At 40.3% G+C, this 16396-nt stretch overlaps 2 protein-coding genes across 8 annotated transcripts in view; one reads left to right on the top strand and one right to left on the bottom strand.

Moving 5' to 3' along the window:
* zdhhc23 (zinc finger DHHC-type palmitoyltransferase 23) overlaps nucleotides 1-6602 on the top strand; it is a 28154-nt gene extending 21552 nt beyond the window's left edge. For all 6 annotated transcript variants that reach the window (XM_033033293.1, XM_033033295.1, XM_033033294.1 and 3 more), the window contains 2 exons: nucleotides 1410-3191; nucleotides 4480-6602. In XM_033033293.1, coding sequence (XP_032889184.1) covers nucleotides 1410-1677 — 268 coding nt within the window. In that variant the 3' untranslated portion in view covers nucleotides 1678-3191; nucleotides 4480-6602. The remainder of the gene's footprint in view (nucleotides 1-1409; nucleotides 3192-4479) is intronic.
* Nucleotides 6584-16396, bottom strand: part of ccdc191 (coiled-coil domain containing 191) — a 35380-nt gene continuing 25567 nt past the window's right edge. For both annotated transcript variants that reach the window (XM_033033292.1, XM_033033291.1), the window contains 5 exons: nucleotides 15861-15962; nucleotides 11780-11923; nucleotides 8287-8439; nucleotides 7021-7175; nucleotides 6584-6925 (listed from right to left, as the gene is read on the bottom strand). In XM_033033292.1, coding sequence (XP_032889183.1) covers nucleotides 6793-6925; nucleotides 7021-7175; nucleotides 8287-8439; nucleotides 11780-11923; nucleotides 15861-15962 — 687 coding nt within the window. In that variant the 3' untranslated portion in view covers nucleotides 6584-6792. The remainder of the gene's footprint in view (nucleotides 6926-7020; nucleotides 7176-8286; nucleotides 8440-11779; nucleotides 11924-15860; nucleotides 15963-16396) is intronic.

The raw sequence follows: 16396 nt of genomic DNA, 5'->3' as shown, positions 1-16396 counted from the left end.
CTCTCAACTTCCACAACATGTTATTGAATCCTCTTCAGTCACGGAGTCTTGTGTAATCATTAACTCATTAGATTATGCCACCCTCATTTTCCTCCTTAGCTCTCACCCTGACCCTGTTCAATGACCACATCCATGCTTTCTCATTGTATATTTGCACCAGATCAAGCATTATCTTAGTTGTATGAATCCCTTCATGACATCTCCATCATTTTCATTCACACTGCCAATGTCGAGATGTTCCTCACTCGAGCGTCTTTGATTTTAATCAGTGCACTCTTGTTAGTCGCACCAGCAGTTATCCAGTTTGTAAGGTGAAATTCTATCTCCAAACAAACCTGTTCCCTTAACTATTGGCTCCTTAACCAACCCCCCGAACCTCCCCCCCCCCCCTTTGACCAAGCAGTCTTGAAATCACCTATTATTCTGTGAAATGAAAATTTAGCTTGTAAATTGTGTATGACTTGCAACATATTGAACATTATGAACAAATCTGAAATATAGTTGCACCATTCTCTATCTTTTCCTTTCCAATATATTCATTCACTAATGTTATTTGCTTGTCCTGTGCCTTGATATTTAATTGAAGCCACAAGCAAACTGAAGAGAAATGTAAACATTTTTCAATTTGATGGGCAGTAAAAGTGTCAACTCAATTCATAATACTCTCCAAATTCAAGTGTAAATGGATTTACTTAGTTTGTTTGAACTCCTGATATAAGTGGAGGTCATTTTTATTTGAGATAATACGTTCAATAAATGATAGCGGGGCAAGAGTGGCTGTTGTGAATTTGAATTTCTGAGAGAAATTTCTAAAGTGCCATGAGAAAGGTTATCATTCCAGATATGATCTAGGAGTAATACATTTGCAAGGATTGGGTATTAAATAAAGGATTAAAAAACAATTAGCAGGCTGCTACCAGGGAATTATCATAGGATGTATGTTGGGGCCTCAACAGCCATTATTGATGATGGCTTACATATAGGTATTACGTGTAACCAAGGTCTTTTGACAATGAGTCTCCAGGTGGGAAAATTAGGTATGAAGAGGCTAAAGATTAGTTATGAAGAGGCTAAAGATTCGTAAAAGGATATGAACAAGTTAAACGTAGGGAAGAAAGGTGATAGAGTATGATGTGGGGAATTATGGTTTATATAAAAATAAACATTTTTAAAACCAAATTGTTAAATGTTTCCGAAATTCATAAGTATTTAAGTATTGCCCCTAGATTCTGGAATGTATACATGTTTTACTATAGAATTTGCATATTTCTCGTACTACAGCTGTATATGCATCTATTTTCTGTGAGTAAATAATTTCTAAACTGTTGCAATAACCGCCGTTGCTGCTATGACAGTGTTCATGCGATATTTGCTTGCAATACTGTGAATTCTTCTTCTTTATTTTGCAGCACTGCACTATCATTTACCTGTGCCTGGTATTGCGCAATAGTCACTGCAGGAATGGGTTATCTATTTCTCATTCAGCTCATCAACATCAGTTACAACATCACAGAGCGAGAAACTCGCTTTGCTTTGAGAGACAAAACTGGAGACAAATATCTCTGTGGCCTAATCATAAAAACTGATGAGTACAACCGAGGGCTCCTTAACAACTGGAAAGAATTCCTTCGACTTCAGCCTCATCCTCGGAAGCCGGGAATTGAAGATTTAGTATAATATTTATAAATTATTTTAATCGTTGTTGAGTCATAGATACACACATATGACCTAATGTGCCCAATGTTTTTTTAATCTATCAGAATTGATGGCATTTGAAATAAATCAATAAAAAAATGAGAAATTAAGAGTTTTGAGCATTTTTAGAAGCACATTTCTACTGGGAGGTGTTTGATTTCAATGTGTATGATTTTGTTATCCACAAATTCTCTATTTTTCAATATTGATCTAACTTTGACTGGCTATTTGATGAGCTGCATTTTTTAAACAGGGGTGGATACCCAGCAGGAATTTACATGAGGGCAAAACGCTTGTTGCTGTTATGACTTTAGGATGATGCATGGGAGAAAAATGTTTTTTTTCTGTAAGTAATATGTTTACGGATAAAATATGGGCATTGGTGAAACGAAATATGGATTTAAAAAACATATTTGTTGTCAGAATGTGATCGTGGCTGGCAAGGTGAGCATTTGTCACCCATCCCAAACTACCTTAGATTGTGGAGAAAGGGAAGAGTTGATCACATGGATAGAACTGGATTAACATCAGCCAAACTGAGCAACCTTCCCTGATTAACATTATGTGAATCAAATCGAATTGTGGTCACTGACCAAATTTTCCCTGAATAACATTAAGTGAATCAAAAGTTTCATAATAATCTGGTAATTTCATGACAACAGCAGCTATTTATTTAATTAATTATATACATTTTCCAGCCACCAGGCTAGGATTCAAATTTGTGTCTGGCTCTAAGGTCAAGAACGCTAGTTGCAAGTCCTGTTAATTATCTGCAGCATCCCTCTTTGCAATTGAGCATTTATCTTCCACTGATTTATTCTTAACAAGTACATGGTGTGCAAACTGGCATGAATGCAGCCTTGTGTTTACTGTGTCAACGGAGTTGTTGGTCTTGATTTAGTAGAAACCAAGTTGGTTACTCTGCAAGGCCTGCTTCATCTGCAGAAGCGCATGTGGTCAGCTCAGCTGCACAACACGCACGATTCGAATATGCAGACTATACTACTTATGCTATGATTTCATTTTGTGTGGTTAGGTAAATGAACAGAACACTCCTCCTGGAAATATGAAATAAAAGAATTTCAGATTAGGCAGCATTCGTGGGGAAAGCAAAAGAAAACGTTGGAATTTGACAAACCTGAAATGTTAACTGTGCTTCTCTTTTGAACGATGCTCCCTGAACAGCTGAATATTACTAGCATTTTCTACTAGTTATTATATTATCAATACTGAATTTATATCAATATTTGCATTAAAAAAGAAAGATTAGTTTCTCTATTTTTACGGTCACAGGAAAAAATAGTCATTTGCCATGAAGTAATTTGTACCATCAAAAGGGAGTTTGGGTATATTATAAATGTCATTGAATGCTACACTTCCTGAATCTTCCATACTTTGATACTTAATATTTGAGCCATAGCATCAGATATTTAAATAGTGGCTACTCTCGTTTTTTTTTTTTTGCTGGCCCTGACCATAAAATAAGAACCAATTCTGTGTGTGTTCTTGCGGCTCTCAGAGGAGCACGAGATAAGGTGTCGGCTGTCCACAGGCTTTTGCCAGGGACATGATCGACTGTATAAGTTGTACCTCATGAGTCTCATCCTAAATCTTTGGACTCTTGGTGGGAGGTCATCCAAAGCTTTCCCTCCCAGCAGACTCACCAACGGCTTATGGTCAGTTTCCAGCTCGAATGGTCTTCCCAGGATGAAACGGCTGAACCTTTCACATGCCCACGTTGCAGCCAATGCCTCCTTCTCTACTTGAGCATAGCGCTGCTCTGTTGGTGTCATTGACCTGGACGCATATGCCACAGGTGACCACATGGCATCGCTCTTCTGCAGCAGGACTGCCCCCAGGCCAAAGGAAGAGGCATCAGCAGAGATCTTTAGAGCACTGTTTGGGTTGTATAATGTGATGCACTGGTGTGGATGACAGCTCTGTTTTTAACTGATCAAAGGCGGCCTGCTGCTCTGTCCCCCAGTACCAGTGGTTCTTCTTGGACAGCAGGTCTCGTAGCACTTTGTCTTTTTCAGCCAGGTTAGGCAAGAAGCGGCCCAGCTGATTGACCATGCCCAGAAAACTCCTGAGTTCGCTGACATTTTTGGGTGCATCCATCTCTTGTACTGCTCTCGTCTTCTCTGGATCTGGCTTCACTCCATCTGCTGAAATCACATGACTCAGGAATCTGACTGTGGCGTGTGAGCTCACATTTGTCCATGTTGAACGTAATGCCGGCCTTTTGTGCCTTCTCTAGCACCGCATGTAGCCGCATGCTCACATCATGCTCCTCCTGCGTCTGTCCCCAGACCAGGATGTCATCTATGTGACACAGTACCCCCTCCAGGCCACCGGTCACTTCTGTCATCATCATCCTTTGAAAGTGCTCGGGGGCTGATGCTATGTCAAAGGGTAGACGGTTAAAATAGTAGCGCCCAAAAGGCGTGATGAAGGTGGTGTATTTGGCAGACTCTTTTGTCAATGGTACTTGCCAAAAGCCCATGTTGGCATCTAATTTGCTGAACACTGTTGCGCCAGCTAGCATGCCCAGAGTGTGCTCGACAGAAGGCAGGATAAACTTTTCTCTGCATACTGATCCATTCATCATTGTGAAGTCCACACAAATGCGAACCACCTGCTTTTTTCGGCACCACCACCATCCCGGCACACCAATCAGTCGGCTCCTCAATCTTGGTGATTACGCCCATCTTCTCCATACGGTCTATCTCCTCCTTCACTTTTCCCATAAGCGGCAGAGGGACTCTGCGTGGCGTGTGGAGAGAGATGTAGCTTAAAAGGGTACAGTTTAAAAGGAGAAGTACAACATGCTTATTGTGCAGCTATATTGTAGAAATGGTTGGAGGTTTCCATGACAACTTTATGCATAGTGGCATAATCGAATTGTGGTCACTAACCAAATGTTAGTTAAAATTCTGTTTTGCAAAAACAGTATTCCAATAATAAGGCCCTTTAATGCTTGTAGAATCTCAGACCTGAGTAGTTTAAAATATTATAGAGTTCGTGAATAGGTAATTGTTATTTCAAGCTTTTCTGACATTCTAAATGTTAACTACCATTTATCCTGTATGCGTTGCTCCCCTTCCTTATACACTTTGTGTCTTCCTGGCAGTGATATCTGAAACTATCTATTATGACTTAAAGCACAGGACTAAAGCCCAAAAAAGACTCTGCCACAACAAAAAGTCAAACAGTATGACAATTCACACTGCAATCTATTTTTTTTCCCCTCAAGGTTTGCAATGTTTTCCAGTATGCTATAAATACCTCTCCATTGAGAATTAGTGCAAGTGATGGAAGAGTATTGCAGTGGTGCAATTCTAAAACAAGTTTGTGATTGCAAAAATCTAAGTACATTTAATGGCCAAAAAGCTGCAGTGGTGGACTAAACAATATTGCCGAATTGAATATGGTAGTTGATCTACATAATAACTCACACCTAAATTAAAAATTGCATTCCAACTAGTTTATTTAAAAATGCAGTGTTATCATTCGTTTAGAAATGGGTTAAAATATGCATTTTATTTAATTGTATTTATCTTTGTGCGATGACTAAGTGTACCTCACATGAGCCATTTCATGTGCATGTAAAACAAATTGAGAATGGACTTGGGTGGTATTTGTGGCAAGTCATTATATAGTTGTTTTGAGATCCTTGGAAATTTGGAGTGATTTCAACAGAATTTCACAAAGGGCTATGTAGTCATATTTGCACTGTGATTTGTATGTAAGTACATTTTGTAAAGAATTGTGAATTTATTTCTGTGCAAAACGCCTTGTAGATCTGATCATTTGAAGTGCAGAAAAGAAAAGCTGACTTAATGGTTGTTAATCTTTTAAATTGAATTTATAAATGTGCATAATTCTCATCCTTGACTTTATTTTGCCCGTTGTATTGTATTTTAATGTTGTTTGAACCATCCTAGCAATATCAAATATGTAGTCTCATGAAGAGTCCTCTAGACCTATATAACATTAGGGTTTTTTCCTCTCTAAATGCAGGTAATTTGGTTCTCCAGTGGACTGAGCCCACAGAATTTTCCACCCAAAAAGAGTTGGTTCTTAATAGAATTGCATTGAATTGTTTAATATCAATGGTTCAAAAGCACACTTATTAATTCTTCTATTTTAAAATGTCACAAACTATGTTCCCGATATCCCAGGGTTTAGTAAATTTTACAATCTCTAATGATTCCCTGCACTTGCAAAGGAGGCTTGATATATTAGTTCTGATTCCATCCCTTCAATGATCAAAGGCAAAATAATCACGTTTGTGTAAATAGTAGCACAGAAGCAATAATTTGTGATTTTGGCATATCCAATTTGTCTTTTCTAAAGTTTTGATTACAAGTGTTAAGATTAGTTTCTGATGCTCTTTACCATAAAGTAGTTGGTGTTTATAATAAGGTGTTTATAATACTTGTTTGGTTTTAAGTAGGACTATGAATAACTTTTGAATACACTAAATAACCAGTATTTGAGTTTTTGTGCATTAGGAGTAGGGTTGGTGTTTAACATTAAGGAAGTAAGCAAATTATCTTTGAATACCAATTTCATAGTGCTCTTTTATATGCTTAAATACTTTGCTTATTTCTTGAAGGTATAAACAGTGAATACTTGTTGCCTTGTGAAATGAGAAATGAATTGCTATGGCTAAGTGCTTCAAGGATGTATTTAGTGGAGATAATGTGCAATCCCTGCTGTTGAAGTTATGGCAATAGTAATTTAGGTACAATAATAAATTATTCCAATTTGGTTTGAGGGCAATTGTTCAATTTCATATAGCCAAAGATCAAAATGTGAAACTTTCATTGTTCTTATGCTAAAATATATTTTTAATGACATCAATAAAGAGACCGCACGGTTAAAATTGTGTGTTACAAATCAAATCAATTTATTTACAAAAAGCGCTCTTAACATTGTGCAGAAAAAGGGCTTAACTGGCTGCATCTTTCTTGCAGAAGGGAAATTCTTTGGGCATTAATTCAATTGCTTTATATCAACTAAGGGTGAGATGAGGGGCGGGGGGGGGGGGGGTTCCAGTGCATTTCCAATAACAAAATACCAACAAAGAGTAACTTATTTTAGAAAATCGGGAAGTATTTCAGCGACTTTCTTTCTGAGCTCTTTAATACGTTCTTCCTTTATCTTCTCCTCCCTGGCAAATATTGGCAGAGTCTTCCAAGCCATGAAAGCTGCCTTGACTAACCTCCTGCAGGTAAGAAATACAGCAGACAAGTTTAAGCAAAAAAAAATTAATGAAGTGTTTCAGCAATAAGAAAATGGACAGAGGAAAAAAAGCAATACCTTTGATTGTGCTCTGCTGCAATTCTTTCCTTTTCCCATGTTGCAGTCTTTTCCATTGTTACATAATCACACCAGACAGTAAATATCGATCTTCTCAGTCCTGTCAGATAGTGCTGAAATGCTCTCTTTTCCATAACGTTGGTATATTCCTTGCACTGAATTAAAATATCATATCAATTAAGGGGGGGGGGGGAGGGGGGAGGGGTTGAATGATCATAAATAGGATTGAATCTGTTGTGTCATTCACAATGATCAATAGTTCACTGTTTACCCTAGTACCACCTTCCTGCCAACACTGGATCTTCCTCCTGAAAATCTCTTTTGCACAATGCTTAACGGCAAGCCTCCCGTGGCAAGCCTCCCGTGCTTTAATGGGAATTTCAAAAACTACCCCCTCTTGCCGATTATTTGTTTGCTCACTTGCAATTTTAGGTTTCCTGGAGTAATCACACTCCTACAAAGCATGAACACTATCTCTTTAATCTTCAACAAGCAGAGAAGCTGACAATTTCTCAGTGAAATCATCCTGTAACTGTATGCAGATCTGATTTTCCCTATTGCTCCTGCTCAAATTCCCTTGGGGTAAATTTCAAAAAATATTTTATTCAGATTATCTATCTATACTATTACTAATACTCTTTGTCTTGTGTGCCAATTTCTATTTTCTTCCGAATGCCAGGCTTCCCATTTTCACACATTCTACTCACATTTTTCCCGTCGAGGCGATAAACATCTTCCCATCGCATTCCCACCTATATTGCCGCACTTTTTAATCGTGAAGGGAGGGGCACTCCAGCGCACCTCGAGTCACGTCGCAATGCACACGCAAATCAGGACGGGACACTCCGGGAGGGAGGGGCACTCCAGCATACTCGCGTGGCAGCCGCCGTCGGCACCTCACACTTGGTGGTGAGGGTAGAGCCGAGCCAGGGGCTTGGGATGGAGACGTTACCTCTGCGCCCGACACCTGGTGGCGAGGGTGGTGCCTCCCTTCCTCTCTGCCCCCCCCCCCCTCAGGGATTGAAGAGGGAGGATGAAGAGGAGGAGAAACCAGCATCCCCCCCCCCCCCGCGTTGTGGGGACAGGACCGGACGGGTCCCATTTGGTCTAGTTCGTATTAAAGCTCAAAATGTCAGTTTAAAAAATTAACCAATTTAAATCCTGAAAGAGACCCACAATAAACTTTAACTTTTACACATGTTAGGTAAATGAATAGATCAGCTATCAAAAATCACAATGAAACAAGTTTTGGGAGGTAACACCCACCTTTAACCAACTGTTCAAGCATCTTTTAAGAAGAATCCCATTGTACACTTTTTCAGCTTTGAGCTTCTTTTCAGACAATGACTCGCTCACATTCTGGTGCCAGGTACACAGGTATTGTCTTACTAGTGAAGTGGCGTGGTGAGCTTCTGCAAACTTAAAAATCCATGAGTAAATGACTGTACAAAATACTAAATAAAATTCTATTCTGATAGGAATAACTTGATCTTTGTGCAACCTACCAAGGACTCTTTCCCCTTGCGCAAACTATATGCTTTAACAAATGTTTTCATGAACACCATGCTTCTACTGTTATAAATCTCGTAGAGAAGACAATGTGTAGGAAGGTACTGCAGATGCTGGTTTAAACTGAAGATAGGCACAAAAAGCTGGAGTAACTCAGAGGGTCAGACAGCATCTCTGGAGTAAAGGAATAGGTGGTTTCGGGTCGAGACCCGTTTTCAGGTTGCTGTGATGTGACTGACACGTTTTATGTGCCTGGCTTGAAAATTTGATCATGTATTCTGGATAAAAGATTTCAGCACATGGCGACAGGCTGAGCAAGGCATGTCAATACACATTCAAAGAATTTTCAAACTGCCCTCCTGCTGGATCATAAACCATTACATTCACAAAGTTAAAGCTGGAATTACAGCGTTTAGCAGTTTTTCATTCCATTGTCAATACATAAGCTGCAACTCAGACACACAAAGCAGACACTTGCAAATTAGTGTTAAAAAAGAACTGCAGATGCTGGAATATCGAAGGTACACAAAATTGCTGGGGAAACTCAGCGGGTGCAGCAGCATCTATGGAGCGAAGGAAATAGGCGACGTTTCGGGCCGAAACCCTTCTTCAGACTGATGGGGGGTGGGGGGGGGAGAAGGAAGGAAAAGGAGGAGGAGGAGGAGCCCGAGGGCGGGCGGATGGAAGGGTGGGAGGAGACAGCTAGAGGGTTAAGGAAGGGGAGGAGACAGCAAGGGCTAGCAAAATTGGGAGAATTCAATGTTAATTCCATCCGGACGCAAGGTCCCCAGACGGAATATGAGGTGCTGTTCCTCCAATTTCCGCTGTTGCTCACTGGCAATGGAGGAGACCCAGGACAGAGAGGTCGGATTGGGAATGGGAGGGGGAGTTGAAGTGCTGAGCCACCGGGAGTTCAGGTAGGTTATTGCGGACTGAGCGGAGGTGTTCGGCGAAACGATCGCCCAACCTACGCTTAGTCTCCCCGATGTAAATCAGCTGACATCTAGAGCAGCGGATGCAGTAGATGAGGTTGGAGGAGATACAGGTGAACCTTTGTCGCACCTGGAACGACCGCTTGGGTCCTTGAATGGAGTCGAGGGGGGAGGTGAAGGGACAGGTGTTGCATTTCTTGCGGTTGCAACGGAAAGTGCCCGGGGAGGGGGTGGTGCGGGAGGGAAGGGAAGAATTGACGAGGGAGTTGCGGAGGGAGCGGTCTTTGCGGAAGGCAGACATGGGGGGAGATGGGAAGATGTGGCGAGTGGTGGGGTCACGTTGGAGGTGGCGGAAATGGCGGAGGATTATGTGTTGTATTTGCCGGCTGGTGGGGTGAAAGGTGAGGACCAGAGGGACTCTGCCCTTGTTGCGAGTGCGGGGATGGGGAGAGAGAGCAGTGTTACGGGGTATGGATGAGACCCTGGTGTGAGCCTCATCTATGGTGGCGGAGGGGAATCCCCGTTCCCTGAAGAACGAGGACATTTCCGATGCCCTGGTATGGAATGTCTCATCCTGGGAACAGATGCGGCGTAGGCGGAGGAATTGGGAGTAGGGGATGGAGTCTTTACAGGGGGCAGGGGGGAAAGACGTGTAGTCCAGATAGCCATGTGAGTCAGTGGGTTTGTAATGTATGTCGGTCAGGAGTCTGTCCCCTGCGATGGAGATGGTGAGGTCAAGGAATGGTAGGGAAGTGTCGGAAATCGTCCAGGTGTATTGGAGTGCCGGATGGAAGTTGGTGGTGAAGTGGATGAAGTCAGTCAGTTGTGTGTAGGTGCAGGAGGTGGCCCAAAAGCAGTCGTCAATGTAACGGAGGTAGAGGTCGGGGATGGGGCCCTGGTACGTCTCGAACAAGGATTGTTCAACGTACCCGACAAAGAGGCAGGCGTAGCTGGGGCCCATGCGTGTGCCCATAGCTACGCCTTGTGTTTGGAAATTAGAAACTGCTTAGTACAATTTTATTCAAAGAAAGCTCTCAGGAAATGGTTGAACTCCTGAACGAATCTCATCCATCTGTACAAACTACAGCAGCCACATTCATTTGCACTGGTTCTCTTGGGGGGGGGGGGAGGGGAGGAGGAAGACCAGCATAGCACTGAACTGGAAATACTTAAATCACACGTGATTGGTACAATCCAAAGAATGGTAGAGGATGTGTAGTATATCTTGGATATTCAGCTCATCTGCTTTACATTCAATGAGCATTGTGATGGAAAATCCTTATTTACAGGGTTTGTTGTAATAGTTAAATTACACAGGTATATCATACCTGTTTTGAAAAAGACTTATATTGACATTATGCCAGAATACCAGCTGCTCTCATAATGGGCAACAATTCAGTAAAGTGTCTACAAAGGCACAGCTGAATGCAGCTTGTATTTAGGCAAGTAACATTTTCATTCATACAAACATGCAGCACAGAAGTGGGTGCTTACACCCCACCTTGTTTATGCTAATCCCATTTGCTCACATTCTCCTTCCTCATCCTGTTCTCTTAAAATCAAAGTTTAGAAAGGACTTTTTTTTTTAAGAGCTCCTCTAACTGCCAAGAAAGCAATGTATTACTTAATGTTATAACTTGCTTGCTTCACTTTTCTCAAACAGCCTGGTAGAGCAGACTAACCAACCAGACGAACTCCCAAGTCATGAATTTTGAATTGGTGATGCAGACGAAAGAAAAAAATCTAAATTTCGGCAAACAATATTTTCCTCATCCTGCTTTCCCCCCCCTCCAGAATTGCAATGTCACATAAACTGAAGATCCAGGTTACAGGGATGCAAATTATTAAATCTAAATTTAAGTAATACAGAGGCAAAGGCTGAAACGAGGATGATGCAGGAAATAAACAGCCGTTAAGCCAGCATCCATCATGAGGAAAACCACACAAATGTTTCCAACATTTTAATTTATGTCTGTTCCACTGATGCATTATACAACCGCCACACAAAATTAAAGCATGTTGAATGGATGACTTACTTGGCTCATAGTAAAAACACTCCATCCAGCACCACCACCACCAAACCTCTGTCAAGTAGAGTCAGTTCTCTACTCATGAAAGTTGAGTAGATCATTCGAATGAAATAGAACTTTGCTATCAACCTGAAAATTATAGATGTTCTCATTGGCCCACAATTTATTCAAAATACAATTTTTTCCATACCATATGGTAATTTGGATTATTCTGCTCAGGCCATCTTTCAGACTGCAGTCTTTCCACAACTTTACCCCTCATGCTTCCAGTGTGTGACTTAAAGTTACCTTCATGTTTTGTTTGGAGATTTCTATAAGCTTTCGCCAGGGCTGAAGGCCTCGTTTATTCAAAAGAAAATCCTGATAGTGTTTTTCTGCAGCAGACAGCATTTGACCTTGTTTTTCCAATCTTAGTTGCTTCTCAGTTTCTTTCTGAAATGGCATTAGGATAAGATACTCAGTTTTTCATGTGCATAACTTGCATTGCATTATTTGCATACAATATTGATATTTTTAAACCAAAGCAGCGTTTGAATATTTTAACTAGGTTATTATTATAACTAGGACTTACTATTGCTGTTTTTTTTTAATGTGGGTGTATGTGTGCTATATAATAAAACACTCAGGGGACAACAGGTGACACTTGCTGCTAACTTCAAAGAAAGTTGTTTTGCAGGCTCAGAAACATAGATTTTCTGTTCAAAGGGCGCTGTGGACCACTGTGAACGGCACAAGACTGAAGGCACACTTTTGGACAGCAACCGTTTTAGGCCAGATTTCACTGGTGGTTGGCCAGTGGTTCTGCAAGTAACATATGGCTTGCTGCACCTTGCATGTTAACTCTACGCAGTGCAGTGTAGCAATATACAACAGGCTGATGATCAAAGTCAAACCATGGTTCCTTATTGTACTGAGCTGGGGACTGGATGAACTTTATATTTGCATCCTCAAGTTTTATGCAATACAGCTGATGCATCTGTAATAAATGTATTCATTTGTATGGTGTTACCACCCACAAAGGAAAAGATAAGTGAAGCCAGTTATTTTTTCTTTGCACCTCTATTTTAAATCGTCATTGATAAATAATGGAAAATCCTTCCAGGACAACCAGAAGCAACACACCTGTAAAAAAGGTAAATGTAACAGAGGCTAGCACAGACTGTCTAGAGGACAATTCAAGCCATCATTTTAACTGCATTTACAGAATATCAATTCTATTAAATAAATTGTATTTCAAATGCAATACAGTTTAAAATACTGAAAATGTACAATTTATTCTCACGTGAGCTGCAGTTTTATCTGGATTGAATCAAATGGTGCATAAAGTGCAAGTGAATTACACCCGTGACAACCTGATTCCCCGCCACAATCTTTGGAACCAATTCAATTGACTCTTTATCCAAATTAAAAAGCAAGCTTTTGACCAATTTGGCTCAGTTTGGAAAGGTTTTCATACATACACATGCACGATCACGTCAATTGCCCTGTTACCAGTTACTTGAAGCCAAAGGTCTTCTCTGCTCTTTCAGAAATATCAATTAGTTTAAACAGAAATGTTTCAGTTTTAAACCAGTTATATCAAAAATTACAGCATGCTCTTAAATCAGCTGTGGACATGGGCTAAGAAATGGCTAATGAAATTTAAAGTAGATAAGTTGGTTGGGAAGTCAAACCAAGGCAGGACCGTCACATTGAATGGCAGGGCACTGGGGAATGTTGGGGAGCAGAGGAATCTAGGAGTACAGGTATATAGTACCCTGAAAGTGGTGTCACAGGTAGATAGAGTGGCTTTTGGTACATTGGCCTTCATCAGACAGGGTATCAAGTATTGCCATTGGGATGTTATTTTACAGTTGTATAAGACATTGGTGAGATCACGTTTCATTACTGTGTTCAAGTTTAGTCACCCTGGTACAGGAAGAATGTCATTAAACTGGGAAGAGTGCAGAGAAGATTTACGAGAATGTTGCGAGGAGTTGAGCTACAAGGAGAGGTTGTGCAGTCTAAGACTTTATTCCTTGGAGCGCAGGAGACTGAGGGACGAGCTAATTGAGGTGTATAAAATTATGACAGAATAGACAGGTGAATGTACAGAGTCTTCTACCCAGCATAGGGATATCAGACACCAGAGAACATAGGTTTGAGATCAGAGTGGTAAGATTTAATAGGAACCTGAGGGCCAACTTTTTCACTCAGATAGTGGGGGTATAATAAACAAGCTGCCATAGGTCCTGCAACAGAATTTAAAGGGCATTTTGTCAGGTTCATGGATAGGAAATGCTTAGAGGGTATGGGCCAAATGCAGGCAAATTGGACTAGATTTGAAAGGGCATCTTTGTCAGCATGGATGAGTTGGGCCAAAGGGCCTGTTTCCATGCAATGTAACTATGACTCTAATTGATCTAATAACCTTAGGCTGTGATCCTGGGTTTTGGACCATCACAAACATCCTTCCTGCATAAGGCCATACAGTGTGGAAACAGACACTTTGGCCCAACTTGCCCAAGCTGACTAACATGCCCCAACATCTTTCCTATACCAAGGTGACTAAAACTGAACATGATACTTTAATGCAGCCTCACTAATGTCTTGTAAACTGTAATATAACCTTCCAACTTCTATACTTAGAACTCTGACTGATGAAGGTCAATGTGCTAAAAGCCTCATCCCACCCCATCCACCTGTGACGCTACTTGCAAGCTACTATGCACCTGCACTCCTAGATCCCTCTGCTCTACAACACTCCCCAGAGCCCTGCCATTCACTGTGTAGATCCTGCCCTGGTTAGACGTCCCAAAATGAAAAGCCTCACACGTAGGTACACAAAAAAGCTGGAGAAACTCAGCGGGTGCAACGCATCTATGGAGCGAAGGAAATAGGCAACGTTTCGAGCCTGCATCCTCCTCACAGCTCATATTCCCACCCAGGTTGTTTGTATATCTGGAGATATTTCATTCCTTCTAAATTATTTCATAAGTATTGTGAATAGCTGGGTTCCAAGCACTGAAACCCACGGTGCCTCGTAAGTCACTGCTTACCATTCACAGAATATTATTTTATTCCCATTTGGTTTCCTTCTGCCAACCAGTTCTCTTTTCATATCAGCACATTACGCCACATCCAATGTGGTTACATTTACCACATTAATCTCAAATGTGGACCCTTATCTAAAATCGTCTGAAAGTCCAAATACACCACATCCACTGGTTCGACACATTTAATGTTCTATTTATACTCTCAAGAAAGTGTGTTTTTTCAGAAGTGGTTTTCTATGCTGACTTTGATTGATCCTGTCGACACTTTATACTCTGTTGTTACATCTTAAATGGTGGACATATTTTTCCAGCTACTGCTGTCAGGCCAGGTGCTCTAAATTCATGTTTTCTCTTTCCCCCCTTTTTTCCCAAAAAGTGGAGTAACATTAGGTAGCCTGCAAGTTATAGGAACTGATCTAAAATCTTTCTATTGATGCAGTCAATATTTCAATGGTACATTACTTAAGTACATTGGCATATAGATTATGATTTTACATTGGAGTATCATTACGGAATTAGTCTAAACAAATTAATTGGTTTAAATGTAATCATTATTGAATTACCAGACATTTTCAGTGCTATTATTATGGAATTTGTTTAGATACCTTACTGCATAGAGCAATAAGCAAAGCGGGATCTCAAAATCTTTTAACATTACGTTAAAATCATTTTTATGAACATTATAAATCATGTTTAATAATTCACGAGAAACAGGGACCATTCAGCCCATCTTATCCATCCAATTTTGCATCTGTACTAATCCTATTCAGCAGTACTGGTCTGTAGCCTTCCATGCCTTAGCAGTTCATGTGATCTTTGCCCCCAGTTTGGTCAGGTCGATGGGCCTGGTGAACGGAATGAGCATAAAGCCAGGCAGCACTTATCTATGTCTTTCAGAGTTTGTAGGCACCAGTGTGTCCCACATTGATAAACCACTGTGCTCCAGATGACTTATGATCAAACCTGCAGCTACAAACTGAACATTTTGTGAATTAAAATAACTCCATAAAATATTGTGACAACAGTAGGAAACCATTACCTGCAGATTTCATGTCAAATATCAAAGTACAATAGCACATTTCTTCCAATTCAGAATTGCTTTATCCTCCTTACAAAGTATATTCAACCTTTACTAAAGTAAAACACTGCTCCTGCCTTTCAATTATATGCATAATTTGAGTAATTATTAATAAAAACATTTTAATTGGGATTTATGATGTTTAAGTAAAATTATTTATATATTTCATAAAATACATTTGTAAACAATTTCAAAACTTTAGCAAATTGCAAAGGACTTGCTGCAACACATTAAGCAGTTATTTGCAAATTCAAACCTGTCTCTGTAATCTTTTCTCCTCGCGCTTCTTTTCTAACAATGCCTGTTTCTCAGCTTCCTGCTGCGTTTGACGCTCTTCCTCCTTTGCTCTTAGGTGCGCCTTGAGCAACGGAAAATATTCTGTCACCACACAATCCATTACAACTCAAGTAAATTACTTTTCATGTTGAATTTCAATTTTGAGATGAACAATTAGATCTTTATTTGTTGTCACTTGTATTGTTTTTTTTTGCTCAAAATACTATTGAGAGGGAAATCCAAGGACCACAATCATCTCCAAAGGAGAATCTGAGGGATAAGTTGGGAGGTCTAACACTTAAAATGCTTATATTCCACCTGGTCAGTTTTTATTAAATGCAACAAGAAGATAAGCGTTTAAATCATAGAGTGCAACATTTTCTTGATGCACATATACACCATTCACTGTTCCAGGGCACTTATAAAAAAGGTTTATTGTGTATTTTTGAATTGTAGACATTGTTGTAATATGGGAAGTGTTCCAATTTGCATAGAGCAAACACTTATAAAATACAC

The sequence above is a fragment of the Amblyraja radiata genome, chromosome 14, assembly GCF_010909765.2.
Source record: "Amblyraja radiata isolate CabotCenter1 chromosome 14, sAmbRad1.1.pri, whole genome shotgun sequence".
Classification (NCBI taxonomy): Eukaryota; Metazoa; Chordata; class Chondrichthyes; order Rajiformes; family Rajidae; genus Amblyraja; species Amblyraja radiata.
Note: the sequence above shows the minus strand (reverse complement) of the source record. Positions and strands in the feature narration are given on the sequence as shown.